The 15,005-nt window shown below is 41.7% G+C and overlaps 1 protein-coding gene across 1 annotated transcript; it reads right to left on the reverse strand.

Annotated features, from left to right (window-relative positions):
• Positions 1–537: 537 nt before the first annotated feature.
• On the reverse strand, positions 538–15,004 carry RAD17 (RAD17 checkpoint clamp loader component). The gene is made up of 16 exons (XM_066339765.1): positions 14,726–15,004; positions 12,408–12,689; positions 11,627–11,710; positions 10,766–10,922; positions 10,150–10,286; positions 8,926–8,978; positions 8,709–8,834; positions 8,556–8,625; positions 7,839–7,947; positions 5,611–5,805; positions 5,097–5,182; positions 4,666–4,812; positions 4,094–4,240; positions 3,260–3,380; positions 2,404–2,461; positions 538–1,342 (listed from the first exon to the last, which is right to left on the reverse strand). The coding sequence occupies exons 1-16, from the start codon at positions 14,756–14,758 to the stop codon at positions 1,141–1,143; spliced, it is 2,007 nt and encodes a 668-aa protein (XP_066195862.1). The 5' UTR covers positions 14,759–15,004; the 3' UTR covers positions 538–1,140.
• Between the last annotated feature and the right edge of the window lies 1 nt (position 15,005).

Raw genomic sequence — 15,005 nt, forward strand, 5'->3', positions numbered from 1 at the left:
AAAGCACCCTGGGGAGGAAGAAAAGGGTTAATGGTCATCAAGAGCCTGACCTGTAATAATTTGCTGTAATGAGTACAGCTGTAACAGAAGTACAGACTTAGGAGAGAAATTTCACCCTTCAAAATTAAGCAATAAATGTAGATGAAAAGACTGCAATCTGCCCCTTGAGAGATGACAGATCCAGACTCTTGAATAGCATTAAACCAAGGTCAGAGTGGATAAACACGTGTTTTCTCTCACTAAACTGGCCATAGGCAATACAGAAATGCAAACGTGCACCACACAAAGCTGTTTTGGTTTGACTTTTTTCCTCACTGCTGTGGTATTACTAACCACAGAACTCGATCATGTGTCAGTTACCAAATACAGGATCAGTGTTTCCCCAAGCACAACTGCAGGTCAAGGAGAAAAATTGCATATTATACATTTAACTTCCTACAATGTACAACTTCTCCTTAATTGCTGCCTTTTCCCCTCTAAGAGTTATAAAAATGTCTTCCCAAGAGGAATACAAAATAATTCATGGTACAACATTAGTTCCACTTATAAAGACATGAAGCTCTTATTTATGTCTTCTGTAAGTCAGAGTACAAAACACTATTAATACAGTAGAAGTTTTCTTTACATCATCAGTATGGGACATCAGACTTTTCACGTGTAAATTTTAGCCTCTGCTTCCAGAAGGGCTAAACTTCCAAACAGCAGTTTTTTTTAAAGTGTGAATTTGTATAAACCCTTCAAATGCTGGCAGCTTATGGAATGTGTACTCAAGAAACACACTGCACAATAGCAAACTATACTAAAATGTGTAAAAATAAAAATAATTTAAGACTGCCACTGCTAATCTATAGTCCCTTTCAAACGGATTGCAGTCATTTTTTTCTCTCTTGTTACCACCTTAAGGCAATTTCATGGCTCAGGAGAGGCAGGAAATGGCTTGTACCTTAGCACTCGGCTCACGCTGGCCCTGCAGAGTGAGGAGCATGCCAGGAGCTGTCTGGATGCTCACAGCAGGTCTGGACTGGGCTCCCAGCCCTGGTCCATGGCTTGGCAGCAGGGCTGGGCAGAGCATGCTCTTCAGCAAAGGCCTCGGCAGCACCTGAATCCTCAGGGGCACGGCAGAAGGTGTGTTCTAGTCTCTCAGTCACTGTCATACTCCTCAATTCTTAATTCCTCCTCCTCCAGGATGGCCTGGGCTGCGATGGGCTGGGGCTGGCTGCCCGGCAGGTCACTCCCGCTGGACTGGCTGGAGGGGAGCCCCTCGGGGTCGCCATCAGCACCGTCGCCGTGGAACAACTCCGGCACCCCGGGGTCCTTGTCACTCAGAGCTTCCAGCTGCAGCCTGCAAAGCAGCAGTGCAACGACCACGGGCACATAGCTGGTCCCACTGCCAGTGCTCAAACAGAACCTCATTCCCTCTGACAGGGGCACTTCAGGGACTGCTCAGTAACACAGTTTATTCTCTGTCAGGACCCCTGAGGGAAGCAAACACCTACATTTCTCTCCACTATGGCTCCTGCACTACACAGTGTTTTCAGCAGGAAGTCACCCCTCAGATCAGACATTGTGACACACCACCAACTTATTAGTGCAGATACAAAATGTCAGTATCCACAGGTATGCTGCAGGGGAACTTAATGGGATGAGGAAGTCACAATTAACTCGCTTCACCCCTTGTGGTGCAGGCCAGGGGCCTTGAAAAGAAACACATCCCTTAGGGACACTCTCCTTCCTCCCTTACTAACACCCAAAATGACTTTCAATACAACAGCTGGGGAACAGGGTGCTGCTTGGAAATACAGGTTGGAAATTCACAGTTAAAGTCAGAAGCAACACCAGGGACAAGTAGGAGATGCTCTGTCAGATGCCTCAACAAACTATGTCCTAGTTAGGAGATACCAGTTTGCCTCACTGCAGCTGCAAACTTGATTCTTTGCTAGAAACACACCAATTAAAACAGTTTTTAAATTCCAGAGACATCACAGCTATAGAACTGTAACTGAGGCCCTACTGGGGTAAATGAAATCTGATTCAGAGGGCTCACAAGAGTCACAACAGAGCTCCTCATGCCATGTCACCCTTGAGGCTGCACACACAGCCTGTGAGGAGGCCACTGCAGTCACACAGGGAAAAACCCTGGCTTTTCAGCAACCAGTAGCTATAGCCAGACAAAAAACATGCATTCTGAACAAAGGTTTCCTCTAAGTAGCCTTACAGGCAAAACTTCTAGAAGATTAAACCAGTGCAGATTTCTAATTTTAGATTAAATAACTCACTAAATAAAATTTTAAAAATACTTTCTCTTTGAATGTCACATCACAGACTTATGTGATGAAATGGTTCTTCCCCTTCATATATGACACAGTCTCACTTATTTCAACTACAGACAGAAGTTCAGCTTACCTTCCAAAATGTCTTTTCAGCGGCAGCCTCCCCACATCTTGGATAAAAGCAATCTGAGCTAAGAACAAAGAACAACCAGTATCATATTAGGTAAATCATAATGAACAGACAGTTCAACATACTGGAAAATAAACAATGACCTTAGTTGAGTATTCCTGTATATATTTCAAATATCTTAGATACCAAAACACTGTGCATGTAACTGTTTTTTTCCCAAACTGTTACAGTTTACTATAACATATTTACTATATTTACTATAACATATTATTCCACAGCCGAATTCACTCATCCTGATGTTAAGACATGATGCTTTTTATTAGAAACAATTAAGAACAGCATAAGTGATCCAGCTCCTAAATACTAATTTTTTGCATTATGTACCACAAAAAGTAATTTTTTCTACATGAATGTTTGCTAATGGATCATCTCAGATTTAATTTTTTTAATGGACTGCAAACTTGAATTTTGCTTCTTTTATCTGTGAAAGGCTTTTTAAGGTGTTTTAAGTCTGTTGCTGTTACTGTAAAGGTATCAGTAAACAATGAAGATCTAGTCAATATTGCCTACAAGGTTTCTCAAAACACTTCTCACATTCACCTCCAGCAAACGTAATAAATGTAATAAACACCCGAAGTAGAGAGAGCACCTTAATCACTAAAGTTTGACCAATCTACCAGGGCAGCTTTAATTTTGGTACTGGAAGCATCTTTGGGCATCACCTACATGACATTTAGCAGGAGAATGTTTTATACTGAGGCAAAAGCATAAACCATATTGACCTTTTGGCTTATGGAATTTGTCAGCATGTTTCAGTTGCAAAGAGCCCAAGATCAAGAGTTACCTTGATCTATCTTACCTTGGTTTCTCATCGGGTTTGCTAACAGAGCAAGATAAGGCAGCAGCTCTGTCTGAAGGCACTCAGGTGGCAAACAGAAGCTTGAAAACAGAGATTTTGCAGCAAGGCAATTTTCTCGGTACTGTAAGAGTTGGGGGAGGGGGTGGAAAACATTAGTGAATAAACAACCATTATGAATGTAGATGTTCTGTACCATAACACACAGATTTTCTTCCTGCCTGCTACAAGGAGCTACTGAAAAATGAGACCAGATAAACAAAAGTTAATATACCAATCATAAAAATGGTAGAATCCTTCAACTTTGCCTTTTACTGGGCATTAAAAAAAAAATTATTCCTTGATTACAGAATTCCCAGCCCACCCAGGCCAATGCTTTTTGCCAACATATTACTTCACATGTAAAAAATGCCAAGACCTGCTGTATCTCCTGAACAAGCTATTCTGATAAACATATAAACCCTAACAGCAGAAATTTCTTACACTTATAAAACAGTTCAGTGTGCTTCACTGCACAAAACCAAACTCAATTCTGGAAATACTTAGCAGTATTTCAACTCCAATTGTCTCTCTATTAATTTAGGATTAAGACTCTCCCAGGAACATGCCGGCTTGGACACAGTCATCAGATTTTGTCAGAGGCCTCCGATTTATTTTTACATTAAAGGAGTTACACAAACTGCTCTTCTAGCAAGTGCTTTATAGAACCAGATTAACTCAAAATAGGGTATTTGACAAAATAGGGTATTAGCACTGTGATCAAATTTCATGTATACTACTTAATAGTCTCACCTAAGGAGAGAAAGCATTAAGAAAAAAAAAAAATCAAGGATTTACCTTTTTACTGATCAAAAACCACTGGGGTTTATGTAGGGGTCGGAATCTCATGCCCCCCTGCTGCTGGGCAAAGGCTCTGGATGTGTTGGAGTGGACCACCCCTCGGGTAGCCACAGAGGCACTGTAGCTCTCCATCACAAGCCGTGTCTAAGGGAGAAATGGGGCCTCATGTGAGCTCCAGGCAGCTCATTTGCACTGAAACACACTCAGTAACTGCAGTGGCATAACACGCACAGCATTTTAAGTTTGGATTACTGCAAAACTGTAGTCAAAGCAGCTGAGAAAAAAGAAAATGGCTTGGTTCCTTCTTAGCACAAGCATATTTACTCAAAAATACTTTGAAGAGTATCCTACAAACACTACAATCCACTGTAATAAAATGCCAACAGAAGCTGAACAAAACATTGGCTCTGCATCTCTTCTGCAGCTGATGTACTTTAGCATTCATTAACAATTCATGTCACTCACACCCTAAGTATGCAGTGAACTTTCAAAAACGCAGCAAAAAGTCGAGAGGCTCAATGTCAAAGTACTTAAAAACAAGTGTGTGCCTATAAAAAGATGACACTTACACTCCAGTTACTACAAAGGACATCAGCAGTGCTCAAATATTCACTGGCTCTCACAACATCATCTATATCAGAAAAAAAGTCCACGTAGTTCTGGTGAAGGTATAGATTGAACATGCTTCCAGACATATGTGATTTTTCTACAATATCCTGTTAGGAAGAAGAAAAGTGTGGATTTTACAGGTGGATAAGGAAAAGGATCCTGTGTATAAAAAGCTGTGATACATCTAGGTCAGGGAGCTGGAACACAACGGCTGTGCAGTGATGCCCAGACACAAAGAGCTGGTTTGCCCCAGTGGTCCCTTTCAGGTGAGTGTTTCTCTAACTCAGACTGAATGCACAGCAACTGAGACCAGTATCAAAACCCATGTGACTGAGAATTTGCACCAATCACTCAGGACCCAGCTGAACTGGTGAAGCCATTGCAGGAGTACCTCAGGCTGAATGAGCAAGGTGTCCCGGTGGTGTTCAGACAGGTGAGCAGGTAGCTGTGGGCACTCTGATTCTGACACTGCTTCTCCTGAAAAGGATTGCAGAGGCTTTAGTCTTTATGTTCAGAAATATTGTTAGCAACTGTCAACTCCACCAGCAGCTAAATTATAGCATTTTTCATTCCCAGAAAGCTCTGGTATAGGCACAGGTACTTAATTATTATAGTCAATATTACACAGTCATTAGTTGCATTAGGCTTCATATAACAAAACTAACCGAATTATTTTTGTATTCCCTCACCTCACTACTTCTCCTCAGTTTGTTTTGGAGCCAGTATTGTGGATTACTACTGAATATACACAGCATTAGAGACCCTGATTTATCTGATTTTATATTGTTGTTACTGACCAAACATCCCAGACAGAGGCCATCTGAAGCCTTACTTTAGCAACTCCAGCTAGTAGCAGCTGACATGCCTTGCCCACTGAAAGGGAGAATAAGTCAAAGTTTTCTTACTTTTGCAATAAATAATTTTTCCCAGAGCATGGAAAAGAAAAATGGATGCATCCCTGCCACCAATAGCTTGTATCTCCTGGTCTTCTGAGGTATCACATTTATTTTTCCTTCTTACTTTGGATACTCCTGCTTCCTCACATTTTATTGTGGAGCTCTTCTTCTTCTTTGACCAAAATTCTTTCTCCAATGAACACTCTATCAATAAAATCAAAAATAAAATCAAGACAGAGTACATGATTCTGCAGAAGTTTCCTATTATGTTGCTGCTGCTGATGTTCTATGTGAACAAACAGTAGTAATAAAAGGAACAGAACAGGCTATATAAATGGGAGCACTATGAGAAAACTCATTTATTAGGAACACAACCCAGTCACCTAAATTAGCATCATTCATTACCTTCATTCCACTTCTATCCCTTCAGCCACAGCTGAGGTACCAAGTACTTTTTTGAACAATAAGCAACTGTCTTTGAAAAAAGAATTCAGGCTTATCCCTTCTAGTTCTGATGCATTCCCCACTTGACCATGTTTAGAATTTCACGTTTATAAAGCACAAGTACAAATGTATGTAAATTATATTTCAGTTACATCCTGTTATTTCAGTTACATCCTGTTTACTTATCAGTTTTGTCTTCTACTGGCATTTTCTGTACAATAACCTCCCTGAAATATAAAGCAGCAAAGAAAACCTTTCATGTAGGTGATTCTTCCAACTGCCTGCTAACTTCAAGTTTTGAGGCTCATGAAATAATACCCTTATTCTACTCTAAGTTAAAAAACTTGAAAATTTTCACCCACAATTTCAGTTTGGGGCATTTGAATGTTCCTCATTGAGCCAAGATAAATTATCCTTTATGTATTTATTTTCTTTTCTCCAACATTTACCATAGATTTATTTTTTCCATGAATAGTATTAAAAAGTGAATATATCAATTGTGCTTACACAGATGCACAATTACACACATGAAGAAACACACAGTACATACAAAAAAAAAAAAAAATGCTTCATGCTCAGAAGACCACCAAGGAGACGGGGTGTCTCCCAAATCTGTGCCGTACCATTGGCTGTGAATCATTCACCTCACTAAAATACCTGCACAACTAAAGATGTTCTGCTCAAACACCTTCTCAATGTAAGAGAAAATGTGAGAGAATGTTCAGTGTGCTGGGACTTCACTACATTACTCCATCAGGCCATACATAAGAAGAAGCTCTAAAGTCATATGCCTTGTTTTCTCCCCTATTCTAGCTCTCATGGTTTTATATTTCCAAGGTAACTTATTAAAAATACACAAACTGGTTATTTTAACATTATTTAGATTTTCTGGAGAATGTGTCCAGCAGTGAGATACTGCATGATTTTCTCAGATATCACCAAGCTAATATTCACTCATACTAATGGCATAATCACCACACTGAGAGCAATACTCTGCTTTTCTGATTCACTCAGAACAATCCACACTTGGTACACAGAATAACCGACCTTCAACAAGCTAAATGTAGAAATTTTACTCTTTGTCTTGTGCAATGTAACTAACACTGCCTAGCTATTTTCAGTATACCTTAAAGTACGACACTCCCTCTTAAAAAATGGACTTGAAACTACCTTTAATCTTGTATTCCATGAGCACATTTTCTATTTGCAAAGCAAAAGGGAGGGAAAAAACACGTGTCACAGAAACAATATCATTACTAGCTCTAGCTCGTATACCAGAAGACAACTGATGAGTGTCTTTACTTAGGTCTAAGTTTGATGTAAATAATGTCACCATTTCACAGTCCTGAGAGTGAACAATGCATGCCAGAGCACTGCTTTTAAAAATGCAACTCACATACATCGGTTCCTTAACAACTACTAACTTGTAAGGTGCTCATAAAATGAACAGTTTAGGAAATGCATAAAACCAAACAATGAAAGTATCCCTTTCAAACTAAGTCATAAGTCATCATAGAAACTTTGAACAGCAAACACAAATAGCAAAGATACCAGGAAGAAAAGACGGTACTTCATCAAATTACATCAGCACATGCACACATGTTATGGTTTAACCCCAGCCTGCAACAGCTGAGGCCCACTCACACCCCCACACACCATGTTTATTCCTGCTCACAGAAGCGTGCCAAGGATGTTTTTGCAACTCACCCACCTGTGCTGCAAATGTGAATAGAACATGTTTTCAGCAGAAATGGTCAAAATACCACGTCACTTAACAAAACCATAATTTTTACCTTTCATAGAGGAAAACTGAAGGCTGTTTATTGCACTTCTTATGTCACCTGAACAACCTCTGCAAAGCAGCTCCAGAGATGTTTTATCAAGGGTGTAATTCTCTCTGTTCTACAAGGAAAAACAGCATGCAAAGCAACAGAAGAGCAGGAAAAGGAGTATTTGAACATGACTCTGGGAACCCACTTCTGACACACACCAGGAACAGACATGAGTATCCATAATGTGCTCAAACCACAGAATACTGCGAACTTTAAAAAACTTAATCCATTTTAGCACACTGTCACAACTTATATAACCATATTAAAGAGAAAAATGCACTGAACTCTTTGCAAGGTGTCACTCAATATGATACCTGCTTGTAATCAAAGCAGTTCAGGGATTATACAGGATTTAGGTTCATGACCTCTTCTGGCCTCACTGAATATACAGAAGATTATATCTCTTCTTATTATTTATTTCATTTATATAGTTACTGTAATAACCAGAGTGATTTTCAGAAGCAACTCTGTAGACTCAGATCACAGATCAAGTGAAATTAATCTTAAAAACAAGGTATCTTTCCAGCTTGCTCCCTGCTTTCCCTTGCCTAGGGGAAAATGTCTTTTTCCTTGGGGAGATGTGGGGCTCTGCTATCAAACATAAAATATAGTTACAGAAAAAACTTATTTTTATATGGTCCTAGCACTGCACAGAAGTTAAGAGCTTTGACAACTTACCATACTGGCTTCTGCTGCAGCTATTCGATTAAGAACTTTCATCATATTTGTTGGTGCAACAGGCTTGAAACTGTTGAATTCCATTTAAAAAAAAAATTAGTTTCTAACCTGTCAGTTATTTGAACCATGTTTTAATGAGGTAGTAGATCTTACCTAATATTGAATATACACAACTCCTGTACAATTTCTGTGGGGAATAGCGATCCTTGGTTGCTGTCTCCACTGAAGTTATCTGAGATTATAAAGACGAGAGGGCACCTACTTGTACGAATGAAAGTCCTGCATTGCAAAACAACAAAATGTGATGAACATCAAATTCCAGTTTTGTAAGTCGCTAAAGCTCATAATTAACAACTTATTTGCCACTGACCTGAGGATTTCATGTAGACTGCCAGGGTCTCTGTAGAATTGGTTAGGAATGTCCTGTCCAAAACAAAGAGCTGCTGTCATTACATTCAGATGTAAATACTCTCCCCCACAGGCTGATTGTCATGGCACACTACGTCATCACTCATTTTTAACTCCTGGTTTGCTTGCTGTCAACTACATTTAAATACAGCTGACACTGGAGACAGTCAGAGGAGCAGCAGGGGGAAACAAACCCAAAGTACAGTATGTCTCATTATGGAAAAAAAACGACCATCTACAAAGAAATATTTTCTTGCTGTCTCAGTTTCCTAAGACACAGCCTTAGGTGGTCACACTGTCTGTGAACAAGAGTTTTACCTGGAGGACAAACACTCCAGGAAGCCACTCTCTTGGGGTAGAGGGCAGGATACCCGTGTAAGGTGTGACTGCACAAGAAGGTGACTTTATAAAGACAAGTCTCATGAGACTCTGCTTCCTAAATTCTATGGTACATTGCATTACCCTGCCAGAATTTCTGTCTGTTTTGGTCTTGAAAGTTTACAGACAATCTGACTACCTATTTCTAAAATTTCTCTCAGGAAAAGAATTGAAAGGTTAGAAAGGAAATTGCTATTAAAACACACTTCTACACAAGTACAAATAGAGCTTTGTCCTGTACCTGCCCACAAACCCTCAGTTCACATGTGCCCTAAACAACACCACCTGCATAACACCAGGGAGAAAGTTCTAAATTTCGACTGTTCTTGCTTGTGTTCATTCTCAGGTGTCCCCTACACTCTCCTACATCATTAAAGAACAGGAATAGTGGTGTGTTTTCCACTCTTCCTGTTTATACATACACGTCTCAGAAAAATATGTATTAGAATATAAATATATATTATAATATAAGTATATATAATACATATATATTTCTAGAAACTTAATCATCCAGAAACATAGGAATGACTTCTCAGTATTATTTGCTCTACGTTTCGATACTTTGTTATGTATTTCTGTGCTCAAACCAGACCCCTCCCATTTCTGCCTGACTATTTATTTCTGCGGCATAACTAACTACAGGTAGGACATGGCTCTAGACTGCTGTAGAGACACAAAAAATTAATGAAGACCTCATCTGCAGTAAAACTTTGAGAAACACTAATCCAATATCTGAAGCTAGTCAGCAGGTCAATATTACAACAAAAGGTACTGTTTTAAACACAACATTTCACAAGTTTTCACTTACTTCAATAAGAATAAGCTTTTTATCATTTTCTGAGGACTCCCCAAGCATCTGAAGTTTGTTATACTTATTTGCTCTTAATAGAAAATCTTGAAAGAGAGCTGATTGGGCCTGACTCGGAAACGTATGAAAATTTGAGTCTGAAAAAGAAAACTAATTAAAAATATGTATTCTATATTATATCAAGTAAAATATAAATACTGATATGAACTAATACCCACTCGTGCTATTTTCTGACAGCAGCACTGAACAAGCCCTTCAGCAAACATGTGACAGACACAGAAGAATTTTTAAAGGGGTGTAATTCAACTGAGGACCCAGGCAAAGACACTAACCTGTTTTCATTTATTTGGTTCAAATTATATCCAGGCTATTACAAAGCTCTGTACATGGATTTGAATTGTCAACTATTTTGGACTGAACACTGTAAAAAAACTTAAATCCCTTTCCAGAAAAAAAAAACAACAGAAAGATTCTCATTAAACACTCAGGAATGGACTAACATGGATGGGGATCTGATTTCATGTGACAGAAACGATGCAAAAATGCAAGACTGAAAACTCACAAAGGTAACTGGAAGGGGAAAAAATATAGAAAGAAAAACCCCCAACATACTTACCATGGCCAAACATACTTCTCAAATCTTCCTTTGTGAAGTCTGAAGAGAGTGGATTGGTCCATTCTTGCACCTGAAAGCCAAGATCTCTGGCTAGAATTTGCAGAGTTGCAGTTTTTCCACAGCCAGGAGGGCCAGTCAGCAGCAAGATAGAGCCACTCTGACAAAGAGACACAAAACATAATAACAAATGTATTAACAAATGTGATAAATATAGACTGACAGTTGGCTACGGACGAATATTTGTTGAATTTCTCCTATAGTTTCTTTGGTAATGATGCTCTCTCCCAGTGAAACCCCAGTCACACATTTTGTGCTGTTAATTTACCTGCTGAGTATTCAGAGAGAACCAGGCCAGGACTTTGAGAGCCTTGCTCTGCTCCTAACGCCTCTGGTAAATAAACTGCATGTGACTGGAAACACAACAGACACTCACCTGGAGAGCCAGCTCTGGAAAACACTAGGCAAGGCAGGCAATTTGTGTCTAAGAATGTCTCTTATCAATCAAGATTAAAACCATCCTCACCATCCTTACACCAGCTCAGTGCAACTGGAAATTTGTCATGAGACTTAAAAATTGCCCTGGCAGAGATAAAATGCAGCTTCAAGCACAAACTAAGGAGCTGTGGTTTGTGACTGGATGCAAGAAAACAGTACTTCTGAGCAAAATCAGAATCCATCTCTTAGGAGCATAAGTCCAAAATAAATGTACCAGCTTTAACCTATGTTCTAATACTATTTCTTAGAATAGAGAAGATACACAATCACTATCTCTCTCGTTTGAGGTTTTTCTCTGAACATGAAATTGCATCCAGCTCATTTGTATTGTCTATGGACTCCAGCTGTTGATTTTAGCAAGTTTACCTGCTTTGGCTGCCTCTGAAATATGTGCATTTTTAACCAGGTTTCAACTTCCTCAATCTTCTTCTTTTGCACAGCAAGGTCATTCTGAAACAAGTATAAATTTGTGAAAGTTATATACTAAACTCTTGGTTTCTAATGATGAAATTAAAGAACAGAATAAACACTGGATAAAATATCAACAGACATGTTGGTGTGCGTTTCAGTTACATGTGTGCTCTGCAGAAGCAATACCATAGTTAAGGAGATCATCTCATCCTGTTTCTTCAAACAATCAGTTTACCATTCTTTGTAGTCGGGAAATAATGAGCTATTTATTATTCTTAAAGTAGTAACACTACAATCTTGTGTCAGGATACCTCCTAGTTATTGTTGGACCTAGTCCTTATTACTTTTTTTACTCTAATACTGCAGATGTTTTTGAACTTTTGCAAATCCCACATAGCTGGGTTTCCCCAGTGTTTGGAATATTGGAATTCAGTAACAGGTTCAAGAGTTTACAAGTGGAATGACAGGAAACGACATCTCCTGCGCAGCTTTTCCTGCTCAGGGAGCCTGGTGGAACGTGTGTCTCCTACAGATAAAGAGCACTTTGGAACCTGGCTTTATGCCCTGGCTGGCAGTGAATCCATCAGCATTCACAGAGAATCAATAACCCAGAACCCTTGTGCTTCACCAAGCAGGGCATGGTGAGAGCCTGGCTGGTGCAGGTTATGGACAGAAGCACAACATGTCCCTGTGATGTCACTGCTACACTGGCACTGGAGGAGCTCAGCCCTCACACCTGAGTTTTGGGTCTGTATCTCTCCACCCACGGCAGCTCCTCCTGGGCCTGGCTCCGGCTCCTCTTCGGCTTGGCACAGGGCAGATCCACAGCACATGGCTTGGCTCTTTTCCTGGGAGGAGCTGTGGCTCTGCTGTTCTCTGCCACGGGGCTCAGGGCTCTCTGCTTCTGCCGACGGCCTCTGCCAGAGCCACCTCTCAGTGGTTTCACAGGAGCTGCACAGGGAGCAATGCCAGTGTCTCCAAAGGAGTCATCAAATGGAGGAGCTGGCCACTCTGCCACCTGCAGAAACACAAAATGTTTGCGTAGAAATGCAGTGCTCCCCTTCTCTCAGCTGGGCACAGCTGTCTCTAGAAAATCGGAGATTTTTATCAAGTATACACTGCCCCATGCCTGGCAGTGTCCAAGGCCAGGTTGGACAGGGCTTGGAGCAACCTGGGATAGTGGAAGGCGTTCCTGCCCATGGTAGGGGGTGGGACTGGAGGGTTTTATGGTCCTTCCAACTACAACTGGTCTGGGGTTCTGTGATTCTTCTGTATGAAGAAACAAGCCGCATCATTATGCCAAGAGTATTTTGCAGCAAACAGGCAAATCAAAACAGGTTTAGAGCTCCACAAACACACATCCAACCTAAAGAATTAAAAAAGAATTAAAAAGCAGCATCAGCTTACACAGACCACCTTTATATGATGGTAATGTTCACACTGTCTCTGTGTGGTTTACACTATGTGAAACTTTCCCCTCCTTTTTTAAAAATATTTACAATGCAACCATTTGTGTATAAAAGTTAGAAACAGATGGCAGAGGACAGTTATTGAGGCAGAACAGTAAAATGAGAGAGTGTTTGCTGCCCTGGGCAGCTTAGGCTAAAACAGAGCCCATGCCAACATAAGGAACAGTGCTGGCAATGGCACCAGGATTTAAGTCTGGATTTGAGGAACACCCTGCTGGGACAAGGTGTTGCATGGCAACCACAGGGGTGCCACGGCAGCCCCTCAGTGTGCGGGTAACAGGCTGGGTGCCCATGCCCCTCACTGAACATGTGAGTGACAGAAGAGACACAGCATCCCCAAAAAGGCTGTGAAACTCTAAACCAACACAGCAGAGTGCTGGCAGACAGCACATTGAGAGCTGGATGTAGCAGAAGGCTCTGCCTGGAAGGGCTCAAACAATCCCAGCAAGGCCCTGTTTGCAAAGGCCCCAGCAGGAAATGCAGGAAGGGGGTCACACTCCTTTTGGGGTGAATAATGCTGAAACTAGCCTGAAACCAGCCTGAATCCCCCATTCCAAAGTTCAACATCCTCAGAGGGTGTTGAACCTGTGGCAGACTTGGTAAAATCCCAGGAGAAAGGAACTGCCACCACTGAGAACTTCTCCAGAGCTGCTGAGCAGGCACAGTCTGGGCACATCTGACTGACTGGGCAGCACTTCAGACTAGAAAAGCAACATCTCAAATTTTAACAGCAGTGTCTCCTGACATTTCTTTTCCTGAGAAGTGTGGGGATTCCTCCTGCAGTGGGAATGATGTGATCTCAAGGTCACTGCTTGAGGCTGCGCCAAATGCATACAGCCTGGGTGAGTAATGTCAGTTTCTATTCTGTAATTGTTTTTGCTAGCTTTAATACAATTACCTCAAGGTTAAGAATCAGAGAATCATTAAGGCTGCTAAACACCTCCAAGATCATACAGGCCAGGCTTCACTTCATACTTCCAGTGTTCATATAAGCATATTCACATTTCAGCTATTACTCCACAGCACACTATAGCAGTGGTTATAGTGCCTGTATTGTGTAGTAAATAATTCTGAACAAGATCTCTTTGTCTAATCATTATCAAATAAATTTGGACAGATATATCTGGTTTGGTATCCTCGATCCTGCAGGACAAGGCTGTGTGAGGTTCAGTGACATCTGTAGAATCTTGTCCACATGAAGCACTGACCAGCACTGGGGCTGGGACCAGACACAGCCTCACCCAGATCCGTCTCTGAGGGGTTTGGAAAGCCGGAGGGTGTGGGGCGGTTGTGGGTACGAGAGGCTATGGGAGTCCGTACTGCACCTTGTGACTCAAGGGCAGCTTGCTTCTCTGACATGCTCTGTCTGACGCTCGCACCGTGCCAGTGCCACAGAGCGGCCTCGGCTCCGTTACTGTCACACACGCTGCGCTGGGCCGAATTTGCACCAGCAATAACCCCGTGAAGGGGGGAGTCCCTTCCACACGCAATGACAACAAACCAAATCTCTCTCTTATTAAAAATAAGAACAACGCCTACTGAAAAAAGACAAAAGGCCAATACACAGTCCCTTGCCCGGACGCACCTCCGCCGGCCTTCCTGGGCCGCTGCCGGACATCCTCGGCCGGGGGGAGCCCCCCGCCTGCGGCCCCGCTGCTCCCGATGCTGGGATCCGGGACTCAGTGCCCCAGGACTCGGTGTGACTGGGTGCTCCGGAGGGAGGAAGAGCCCCCGTGTGACCTCCGGTGTTTTTCGGTGCCCCGGAGTCTCGGAGCGCTCTCGATGCGCCGCTCACGGTCCGGCTGAGGCCCCTCACGTCGCGCCGAGGGGTCCTTCCTCCCCGCCGGCTCTTAGCTGTCCTCGCC

This window comes from Sylvia atricapilla, chromosome Z (genome assembly GCF_009819655.1).
Source record: "Sylvia atricapilla isolate bSylAtr1 chromosome Z, bSylAtr1.pri, whole genome shotgun sequence".
Lineage (NCBI taxonomy): Eukaryota > Metazoa > Chordata > Aves > Passeriformes > Sylviidae > Sylvia > Sylvia atricapilla.